Raw genomic sequence first — 12,229 nt, 5'->3', positions numbered from 1 at the left:
ATTTGGTTAAGCTCAAATTTCATCCCCTTACAAATCTGGCCAGTCAAGATCAGTTTGACTGAGTGCAGATGAAATGCCCTAACACATATATGCCTGTAAATCTAGACAATACACTTTGTGAGTATTATCGCACATAACGTTGAACTTTCCTTGTATCCCGGGTGACATTCCGACCCGGTTCTACCAGAAAGACTCGGGAGGCAAGAATACTTGACAATGAACGTTTATTAGACAACTGATCAGCGACAAGGTGCGAATATGGTAAATTATATAGTTCTTTGGTGTAGGCCCCGTCTATAGCTCGCATCCAGAGGGTCAAGAATTCCTGCACTTCCTGCCTGAAGATGAAGGCAGGGGCGCAACAACCCCCCTGGGGTTAATGGACAGGGACCATCCTGCTGGTGGTGGGGAGGATGGGGGTGAATATCGGTTGCTTCAACTGCGAACGCAAACAAAGGGTAAGTGGCGATCTTATATACTCCAAGTGTTAGATGATGATTGGTTAGGTGATGATTGGTTAGGTCTATACGTAGTAAGTGACGTAAGATTGAGTCTTCCCGGCAGAACTTGTGCTGAAGCTTACATTTCTATTGTTCTGTATCGGACAATGTTGTTGTTGTGTTGCGACAGATATGCAGCACCGGGGGTGTTCAAGAAGCTGAAACAATTTTCAGAATGTCTAGAATGTTCTTTTTTCTCAAGGGTTTTGTGGCTTGGTTTGGAGCCGCCACAGGCACTTAGAAGAGACTGCACACAGCGCTGCGGCCTGCACGGGGCCCCTCGGTCTACCTACTCCTCCTCTGACCCGACTTGCTCCGTTCCAAGTGTACACACACGCACACACACATGCACGCACACACACTGCTGACTCTGTTGACTAGAGGTGCCCCCACTGAGTCAGTATATAACAAAACCCAGGTGAGTTTTTATTTTGCTAGCGTCAACACCGCAACGTCTAAGCTCAGCTCAGTGAATCGTTTGGTGAAGGGTCTTTGAAATAGTTCACTGGACCTACAGCACGCTTGGCTAACAACATGACACATTTACAACATGGTGGTTAGTCTGTTATTTGAAAAGGCGCTCCTGTTTAAACAGAACATTAAAAGATGTTTGTCTCATTGATGTAATGGCAAGTAAACAATGTTGAAAACTAAATAAATTAAAAAAACAAAATTGTTGAAGGCGAAATGTGTCATTTTTTGGCAGTGTCAAACACATTTCTAGTTTGTATTCAGTTCCACATAGAAATGTTAACTCAACTAACGGTTTGGGGGAGATGTGCTTCTGATGGGCGGAGCGTTTCGGAAATCTTGATGAAGATCGTGTATTTTTGGAATTCCGTTTGGTGCCACTAGTGGCAAACAAATAGCCCACTTCACCTTCATTCAATTTGCTCTAACATGTGTTTTGCCAAAAATAAGACAGTTGGCAATTGAAGAACAAGCAAACAACATATTTTTACAGTACCAGTGTCTGGTTCCTGCTGTTCTGCAGATGGACAACTGAACAAAACCATTCTTCCAAGGAACATTTCAGTGTGGTTTCTGCTCCTCGGGCCTGGCACTATTCTGAGGCTCACACTAAACTAGAAAAATATCTGGTACACAAAGCATATTTATTTTCTTTGGTATAAATAAAGGCGTGTACTGATGCATACCTGTTTTGTTGATACAAACCAACACACGCTTCATTTGTCATTCGGAAAGCCGTTGTCAGATGTGGTCAGTCAATGAAACAGTCAAGCAGATTTATATTTATGTTAGTTTATTGAACAAGTCTTTGACTCAGTATGGGACAAAGGATGACAGACACTTTAGTATCTAAATAAATCTCTGAGAAAATAATACTGTAATCTAAAATGGCATGTCTGTTTTCTTCCAGTAAATCTCTGCAGTACAATATATACATATTTTTATTATTATACATACTGGCATTAACATGCTAATTACAGCCGTAACATTGCGATTACCATTTCCACGTTTATGATTGAGAGTTAATCGTTTTTAATCCCCTTCATGACTTGAAATACATTCTTTCCCTTGCTCACATGAGTGGATTTCAATGTTACTTTGCACTCCTTCGCTCCCATACAGTGCTTTCTCTCCAAAATACTCATTTTGCATCAACCGGCTTAGTGCCAAGAAAATAAAAGACATTTTCATAATGACATGCCATTTACTAGCTTAAACGGTGCTATTCCTTATCCTCTCTCTGAGAATTATTTCCTGGAAAATATATTTTCCCACTTTGGGACCATTTATGCATATCACTCTATATATGCATACAATAAAACCGTTCAGGCAAACTAATCTCAATAAAGGTTTCTTTTGTATGCGCACAAAGACATTTTTTTCTCAATGTGAATACAGAAGTCCAATCAATATTTTGACAAATCATTAATTATGTTCAATACAGCACAAATTGTAACGCTTTTACATTAGAATCTACTTTCATAAAGCCGTCACTGCCAATCAAATCTCTTGTTTGCTTTCAAATATGTTTCAATAGAACTTTAGAACTGTATCAACAGAACTTTGTTCGCTATCCAAATAATGATTAACTGGACAACTGGATCCTCACACATTTGAGCAAATAACTTTCTCATGGTGCACACATAATAATTAAAGTAGCAGACGAATGACATAGATTAAAACTAGCTGAGCTAAAACCTGGGTATTTTCTTAAGCTTCTTCTCAGTTAGCTATACAGATTTTTTTCTTTCATTGTCTTAAAATGATGGGAATCAAATGGCTGAGCAGCTGTGCAGTTATGATCACCTTAGCAGCAAGCACTCAGAAACATACCCACAAACAAACACAAACTCGCACCTTCCCCGCTCCCTGACAACAGTCTCACTGGGTATTTCTGGGTGTTATAAAAGTTGTTTAGACCGTTCCAATGTAATGCCTGTTGGTGTGTGAAATTGAGGTAATTATATTGCGTTTACTAGCATCTACCAGTGAGCTTTTATGGAAAGTGTGAGCAGAAAACTCAATCCAGACCGAAGAGCTTATGACGCTGTGGATTCCAACAGAGAATGCCTGGAGCGAAATATGGCCTTGAGCTAAAAGGGAACGGATTGGTCTGAAAGCATCACATTAAAAGGCTCTGCAGCGTATCCTGTAACAGATTACAAACGAGTTCAACTTTCCCTCGTCCACCAAAAGGGACAATAGATGGGCTGACGTTTCCCCAGGAACTCAAGTTCCAAAGAACAGACATAGCTTACACAAAAACAGCACTTAGTGGTTTCTTCTTGGTCGCCCATTCACCGCAGAGATGGACGAATAAAGTTAAGTTGTTAAGTGTTACAGAGGTTCCACATTTTTACAGAGACACATTCCACTCCTTGTGGTGAGCAAAATACTTCCTTTCAGGACACAATATATCCAGGTTCATGCGCTGGCTCGACTTCCGTGACTTTCGTAGTAAGTGCCAGTGAGAGATTGGACAGGAGCCCTCATGTGACCACCTGCTGGACTGCAGACCGTTCGTGGGGACATGACTGGTCCCCGCAATGCAGCCTCTTCAGAAGCCGCTGGAGTTTATGGGAGAAGTTCTTGTTCATTTGCCAGTACATGAGGGGAATAGCAAAGCTGCTACAGAACGCTAGCAGTTCGGCTAAACGTCTCAGAAAGAAGTACGTGATTTTATGGTGCCTGTTTGAATGACTCGCAGGAGCCTCGGCCACCGTGTGCACCAGTAAGGTCATGTAATATGGAGTCCACAGCAGAAACTGCATGCACACGGAGGCCAGCAGCAGCCTGTGGATCGAGGGATCGAGCCGCCCAGAGTCCTGGTCTAAAGGGGTGGACTCCTTCCTGATGCGGAGGATCAGCACGAACGCATAAAGCACAGCCACCGCCGGCACCACGTACCCGATAAACATCATGATGGCGTCGGCCGCTTCCTTGTTCTGCATCTTGGTGCACTCGACGATCTTGGTGGAGACGTGGTTGCACACGTAGAACAGCAGCGAAGAGAAGCTGGTGAGCACAGCACCACCCCAGATGAAGCCGCAGACGTGCTTGGTGTTGTACACGCTGGACATGTAGGTGCGTGGAAGAGCCCGCTCGATGTAGTAGTCCAGACTGAGCAAGGTGGTGGAGTACATGATGACCAGGGAAGAAATGTTAAAGAGGATCAGGAGGGTGATGTAGATCTCGTTGTTGTACTCCCACATGGGCCAGCGCGTAAAACTGGGACCCAGCAGCTCCACCGGAGCCACCAGGTTGAGCACCAGGCCAGCGATGGCTATGTTTACAAAGTAGACGTCGGGCATGGTCATGGTGACCTTGTTGGAAAGGTTGACCACCACCAGCAAGGCATTGTAGCAAAGCCCCACTGGAAAACAGACGATGAGGTACACCAGAGAGAAGACTGACAGGATGAGTCCAAAGTCCTGGCAGAGCCGGAGGTCCACGCTGTCGTCTGTCTCATTGTAAACCATGCAGCTCCACATTGCTAGACTTCCAAAAGTGTCCACTGTGTTTGTCTGAATCAGCTGTAAGACAGAACACTTGTATTAATGCAAGGTTTTCATTTTGGAAAATAAAAAATGGATAAAAGATGATCTTGTGTGCTATGAACAGTTGGCAAAACGTTGTAGAAACCAGGGACGGATTATGACTTCAAAGGGCACTGGGGCCAGTTACCTCCAAGGGCCCCCCTCCCACAATTTTTCCGTTATTTCCATGCGTATTCACAGTTATAGAAAGAAAGTTAAAGATGATAATGAATATTAAAACCATTCTCGCTCTGTGTCAAATTCCTGTGCTACGCTAATAATAATCTGTACAAGGTTTATAGAAGTCTAATATTAGCTACACAGCGAAAAATCAACAATGGACCAAATTAAGGTGTATGAAACACACATCTTTAATTAACTGTCAAATATACAAGTATTTAAAGCATCACATAAATAAAAAATGATTTCTCACCATAAAATGCCCCTGTGACTTTAAAAATCAAATCATCAAGCAAAAGATTCAGAAAATTCTATTTAAATGTGCTGTAATTTAATTAATAAGTAAATTTTTAATAAGTTACATTTAATTAAATAAGTTAAGTAACATAAAAACATATGTTGCCATGATTTGTTGATCATTTCATTTTTTACAGGGTATCCACAGAGGCCTTGTATAGGCTATGGGACCCATATATTAAACATAGATAAACATTTGCTTTCATTGTTGTTGGGTTCTCTGTACCAAACTGGATGACGCAACCTGAAAGCCCAGGGCCCCCTCGGGCTCATGGTAGTCAAGGACCCCATTGGCCCGGTCAGTAATCCATCCCTGGTAGCAAAATCAGTTTTACCCACTGAAATCATTTAAAATTATTTAGAGGTAAATGTTTTACTGTTTTGTAAACATCTGATATGACCGTATTACACTATATGCTTGCATTATTTATGACATGTTACTATAGATTGACCAGCAAACAACAAAAATTGACATTTTCTGGAATACATCAGGGCCCCTATGAGGGGGCTGACCAGCTTTACACAAAAAAACATCTGTTTCTGGGCTCTTTTTGGTATGACCAAGCTCTCATGCATTTGTAAAAAGTGCTTTCTTTATTAAAAACTTTTGTATGTAGAAAAAAACATTTATTGCACAGATCATTTGTTGCACTAGACAGCAAAAAGAAGGCTTTTCTAAAAATCTCAGTACATGCTCGTGAGGCTTAAGTTTCGTAAAATAAGTGGAGAAATACAGAATGACACTGCGGACAAACTTCTTTCTATAACAACAGATTCCAAATGAAAGCGCCTCAGCATCCAGGCCTGTTGGGCGGCGACAATGCACATGCTGTGACAAAAGGCTGCCGTGATTCAGGTCTAGGATTGTAAATCGTGCAGATTTATGGGATGATATGTAGCATGTCACGGGTGAAGTGGATGCTCATGTGAGGTTAGAGTTCAGGATGAGGTCACAGCATGTGCACACGCAGAGAGCCCAACTGCAGTTTATTTGTCACAACATAATTGTGTTTTCATGAATGAATTATCTAACACCTTATCCAAAGACAATGGAAACATTCACTTGACATTTGTATTTGGTTAAATTACATTATTGTTATTTTATCTGATGGCCCTGTGAGCCAACGCTGTAGACTGTGCCACAATAGGGAGCCGCAGAGATGACGTATTTTTGTATGCAAACCCCGGAAGCGAGTTAGCATTTTAGGACTTCCGGTTCCATCGCTCTAAAGTCTGATTTTTTTTTAATGGGTTTTTGGTGAATCGCACCTAAATAAGGTCTGTGGTAAACAAAACCTCTAAATATTTTCACGTTTTATTCTATGACATAAAACACACCAATTATAACCCGCTTGTGATTTTTTTAAAGCCTTATAGTGTCTTAAAGGGATAGTTCACCCAAAAATAAAAATTCTGTCATCATTTACTGACCCTCAGGCTGTTTCAAACCTGTATAAATTTCTTTGTTACAATGAACACAGAGAAAGATATTTGAAAAAAATGTTTGCAATTTTCAGTTTTGGGAACAAAATATTGTATTTATTATTGTTTTGTTGAACACAAAATGAGATATTTTGACAAATTTAGGAAAACAAACAGTTTTGGCGCACCCTTAACTACTATTTAATTTGTCCTACTATGTTAGTCAATGATGTCCCGGAACTGAAAATTACTAAAAGTCTTCCAAATATCTTTCTCTGTGTTCATCATAACAAAGTAATTTAGACAGGTATGAAATTACATGAGGGTGTGTAAATGATGACAGAATTTGCAGTTTTGTGTGAACTATCCCATTAAAAACGGCGGTTGCTAACAAATTACTAAAAGTGACTACTTCCTTTGGCGGGGACTTTAGACGTCATCGTGCATATAAAGCTCACAAATAATGCAACATGGGCACAAATCTCTTAAAACGTAGATGCGGATTAATTAATTACCAGGGAACACATTTTTAATAAAGAGTTGTCGGAGGCTTGGTGGTGGTGACATTGATATCGAGCGACCTTAAGTGTAGTCTGTTTATAGCATCGTGTTAGCTTTTTACTTCTGCCTATTGTATTTCGGCTTCAAAAGTAACAAATGTTGTGTTAATTTGTAAAGATTATATTGATAGACAAAACGTGTAAACATCATGAACATTTGTTAATCACAGAGCTTATTTTATGCGATCTTCCGAGTCTATGGGGAAAATGCACAGGCTTTCGATTGCAGCGCTAACATCCAGGTTGGCCTACAAAAACACGTCATCTCTGCGGCTCCCTTTTTTGACCATTATAATCAAGGACCAATGAAATTGTGTGTAGAACGGATGTTTTTTTTCTGTGTATGAATGCTTCCTATTAAAACAGGAAGATTGTGCGAGGCATATCAAAGGGGTTTATTTTTCTACGAGGTACTTAGATGCCGTAGCATTACCTCTCTAACGTTACCTAGAGAGCATATGAGTGGACAAAAATCTGTGTAATGTCAGATAAGATATTAATACAGCTTGGCCTGTTTTCCAGAAAAGAAAGTGAATTGCAAATGACATTTGTCATTTCGTCAAATTATAGGAATACACTAGCTTAAGGATAGATTCAAAGCTTATGAAAATAGACAATAGAAATTACGGACACAATTTTTTCTACAAAAAATACAATATGCTCCTGGAATTAAAGATTACAGTTATGAAAAAGTATACTTTCTTTGTCAACTAAAGCCTTAAAAATCATAAACTGTGTATCAATCTTTGTGACAAAATATTTGGCTTTGATGTTTTGTCAGCATGATGTATTTAGCAGTAGACCTGGAGTCTTCTCAGAGGATGCCGAGCAGAGATAATGACTGTTGAGTGAGGGTTCCTCAGCCGGCTTACGTAACCGAGCCATAGACAGAATTGTTTTGGCCTGGAGACAGGCAGTCGTGGATTGCTCCTCTATGTCTCGAGGGCAGAAACTCTCATTTGTCCTTTTCACCTTGTAGTCACACACCTACAGTGAACTACAGTTAAAAACTTGCAATTGCATAAACAGTTCTGTCTGTACGAGCATTTTATGTCACAGTATAAACAGTATATATCTACCAGTATCATCTCAGCCTCTTAAGAAGGTTAAACTCTCATCTGGAGGTAAAATAACTCCTCGAGGTTCTTTGATCTTGCTTGGACTGCCGCATTGTTCTCAATGAAGACAAAGGAATCTAGAACTGGTTCTGTTGGCTACAAGTTGAGAAAAAACACCAAGTCGTGGGGACATTGTTTTTAAAGGGCAGGTGTAAAAGTCAGCTTTGAAGGCCATGCCTGGCTTTTCTGCATGAACACCTTCAAATAAAAGAAGAACAAAATATCTTTGCAAAAGGACTTCACTGCTACTGGCAGCCAAGCCTACGACACCTATTCACTACCTGACACTCAATTTCTCTCACTTAAAAACAGTCATCTTCCCGTCAATTCTTCCTCTTCCAGTGACTATGGCAACTGACAGTGCAAATACACACAGAATTGCTGCGTTTCAGCTGCAAGTTGCAACTAAATTTTTCTTATTTACTCCACCAGTGGATGTTGTTTTGTGATTCGAGCCCATCAAAAGTCTCTTATGTTTTTTAAACTTTGATGCATCTTGTCAATAAACTATAACCAAACATGATCTAGGCCGGTAGCTTGAAGCATTCCTGAGGGTGCAAAAGGTAACACGCTCCCAAAGCGTGTCAAAGCGTTTGGAGAGGCGTTGTAACACCTGCAGCTCGCGGCTCATACACGCAGATGTAAACGTCCATTTACCGCATTCTGTAAATAGCCACGGTTATTAATTGTACTTCCCTTTTACAAACAAAACAACATCTTGGCTGACCGTGCATCTGGGCGATGGGTGTTTTGGGAGTGAAGCTAATTGCACGTCTTAACAGTTTTTAAGGAGATCCTCTGGGTGGATGTAAGGAGGGCTGCTCCACACCCCTCGTATCCCAGCTGGAATGTACAGCAAATTCTCAGAATCGGCTGAGTGATGTCACATGATTGCATTTTTTGAGCTTTGTGCGTGCTAGCTGTAAGGGTTTAGGTAACGAATAACAAATGGAGAGAGTGCTTTACAGTCAGAACATGTAGGATACAAGCTAGATACAGAAAGCAAACTGAGGAACAAGCATTTTCAGTTAACCAAAAGTGTTGCAATGGATTTACCGCTTTTATATTACAACACAGCAATGATGCTAATGAACATTTTGCCCCATATCTCTGTTGGAAACCAAAAACTGCAGATTACTTTACATGCTTATTTCCTACTAAATAAATATGAATCTTTAATCTTTATTTTTATCCAACAGTCATTCTCTATGTCAAAATTAACTAAAAAAGAAATGAATGGCAATATATCCATGGTTGAGTCCATGGTAATATTAACGTGTACCTCATAATTATTTAAATAATATTAAGAATTTATCAAAATATTTAATAATTAAGTCAAATTAATGAATGGATACTCCACTGTTGGCTCGTAATTAAACTGAAAGTGCAAGTGCTGCGGCAGGCTGCCGAGAAATGTCGCATTCCACAGTGCCACTGCCAACTGTCATTTTATTAACGACTGACTCTACCTGTTTCAACCTTTTATCCACCCGCAGCACCATTCATTCTCACCTGCAATTCATTCTTCATAAGCAGCAGACATTGAGAACACTTATCTAACATGTTTCACACAGTGAACATGTGTCTAAGAAGGCCAGCAAAACTTTTCTGGTAGTTCAAAAACATTTAATAGCACAATGAAAACCCTAGCAGAATGAAAATGAAGTCTTCCTGCCATCCCCTCAGCTAGGCTGACCCTTGGGAAGGCGTGTTTTGTTTCTCTGCACACTCATCAGCAGGAGCGAGCGCTGTTTTGTGTATGGCACGCATGGCTTATTGCTAGGCAGTCTTCGATGGAGAAAAACAAATGCTGTGAGTGAGCTTCCCTGATTTGACAAACAGATTCAGAATTTGCTTAACACGATTTGGTTATGCTCGCCGGTGCGCACGGGTGAGCCTTACATTTTAGCGCGTACATCGTGTCTCGATAGAGCTCACTGGATATAGAGATACCTCATGGGAGTATTCTGGGTTGTCAGGGTGTGAACTTAAACGGCTTCCATAAGTTCAGTCTTTTTTCATGAAATCTGATAACATACCAAACATACACACTGAAGTATACAGACTAAAAAGAACAGATCAAAGTTGACATCTATGAGAAAATTGGATAACAGGTTATGTAATCTTCTCATGTCCAGACCGTGCTTGGGTGTAAAGCACTCTCTAGTGTCTTTAGAGGAATGTTTCTCAGCTGTCTCATATGATGACTACGATCTTCACCAGAACTTACAGGCACACAGCCAATCTCTCTTACAAGACCCGAATGACACAGACCTGGTGGAAATGCTGCTTTCTGGTTGTTTGGGGTAATAAGTAATGGGACGACTCCCCAGAAACATCATCTGTACTCAGTTACATTGCAACATAAACGTGTGCCTGATAGTATGACTAAACCTCAGGCAAATAAACAACCTACTTGGGATTTTGTTGTTGTTGTTTTGAATGGATTTAGAGTTCTGAATGTCCAACACTAAACAAATTGCAGTTCTCTAAATCCATTCAAAACAACAACATGACCAAACATGAAAAAAACTAAACAAATTTCAATAATACTGGATTTATAGAGCAAATAACACATTTATTATGTTTAATATAGTATATTATAAATACATACAAATATATAAATATTACACTTCATCACGTTTTTTTCCTAAAGAAAATTAGCTGTTCATATACGTCACCCTCCTCTTGTTAAAAAACACATTCGCTCATTAGTTAAATCAGAATAATCTGCTTTGTTTCATTCAGCATTTTTATTATTAGTTAAAAATTACAGTTCAAAACGATAAGTTACCGTGTTCAGATGTAATGGTAGCCTACACCCTGTACAAGTTACTCAGACTCATCGTTGATGCTCATAGGGCGTTCAAATCCCTTCCACTCGCTCTTTACGGCAAACATATTCAAAATTATTTGCCTCTACGCGAAATCTGTAACGTTACAAGTTAACTTATCTGTAAAAGTAAGTCTTGTTAAGATATAGTTCATAGACTGGACGTCCTTAATAGAGCCGTAATTTTGCTGGTTTGTACGGGATAAGGCTGAAGTTTAACCTGGCTGATTTTACTCAACTGTCACAAATATGTCACAGGGCGAGCTGAGCTGTGAAGAGTTGAAAAAGTGTCTCGAGAATATTTAAACGCTCTCTCTCCGCTGGGGTCAAATTTAACGTCAAAACAAACTTCAACTTCAAAAACAACTCAATATAAGGAGATATTGGCTAACCTACTCACCAGAGGACCAGTTCTTGGCATAGAGACGGCTCTACGGAGGCATCGGATTCTGCTGTATTTCCATTGACATTTCTCCTCAGATAAGTTGACAAAAGCCCCCAAAGCGCTACGTGCACCACTCAGACTTCGTGTGAAATTAAACACGCAAATATGCGCTCGACTAAAGCGCCGATTTGTGAAGTAAACACACTTGCATACGGTATATTCGCCTGTGGTCCGTCAAAGCTTGTTCTGGAAAGGGGAGGACGCTGATCTTACTACGAATCGACTGGTGCTGAACTCTAGAGTGTGTGTACACACGTCACGTGACCATCCCCCACAGCCCTCTTCAAGAGGCCCGACTGCACTCTAACCAATCCTACTACGATAACGGTTTTTTTTAGTAATATTCATAAGCCACACGTTCGCCATTGGATAATCTCGTTGTAACGTAATGGCCTGTATATAATTAATATTCATGAGTAGACTGTCGCTATTGGAAGATTGCGAACATCTAACGCGTATGGTGGTAGTTAATATACATGAGCCCATCCCTCGCTATTGGAAGGTAACTAAGCAACGTGAACGGGCCGTGTTTAATATTCATTAACAGGCTCTGGGCCATAGTAGGAAACGTAATTTCGTTTAGCTCGTAGTCATTGGACGTCCACAGAGGAGGGAGGGGTGACATGCAGCAACTTTCAAAAGCACGCACGCTTGCGTTCAAAAACATGCAACAAAAGCAGTTTTGAATGTGCAGGTCAAGCGATTGCCGATCCGCAGTTTTATTTAGACCTGGATGAGGAAACTAACCTACTTGGACCTCTTTTTATAGGCAACAAAGCAAGGTTTGTGGATGACGTAAATGTCTGAATGTTTACATAGGCACGAAATACTGATAGTTTACTAACATTACACGCAAATATTTGTACT

The 12,229-nt window shown here is 40.4% G+C and overlaps 1 protein-coding gene across 1 annotated transcript; it reads right to left on the bottom strand.

Moving 5' to 3' along the window:
- Positions 1–1,753: 1,753 nt before the first annotated feature.
- Positions 1,754–11,585, bottom strand: gpr146 (G protein-coupled receptor 146). Its single transcript, XM_057347103.1, has 2 exons — positions 11,318–11,585; positions 1,754–4,504 (listed from the first exon to the last, which is right to left on the bottom strand). The coding sequence occupies exons 1-2, from the start codon at positions 11,336–11,338 to the stop codon at positions 3,461–3,463; spliced, it is 1,065 nt and encodes a 354-aa protein (XP_057203086.1). The 5' UTR covers positions 11,339–11,585; the 3' UTR covers positions 1,754–3,460.
- Between the last annotated feature and the right edge of the window lie 644 nt (positions 11,586–12,229).

The sequence above is a fragment of the Triplophysa rosa genome, linkage group LG11 (assembly GCF_024868665.1).
Source record: "Triplophysa rosa linkage group LG11, Trosa_1v2, whole genome shotgun sequence".
NCBI lineage: Eukaryota > Metazoa > Chordata > Actinopteri > Cypriniformes > Nemacheilidae > Triplophysa > Triplophysa rosa.
Note: the sequence above shows the minus strand (reverse complement) of the source record. Positions and strands in the feature narration are given on the sequence as shown.

Excerpts from the sequence above, each read along its gene's own strand:
- gpr146 (XM_057347103.1), bottom strand. The coding sequence starts at position 11,338 with ATGCCAAGAACTGGTCCTCTG. Across the intron at positions 4,505-11,317 it reads TGCCAAGAACTGGTCCTCTG|CTGATTCAGACAAACACAGT; the intron begins GTGAGTAGGTTA and ends TCTGTCTTACAG.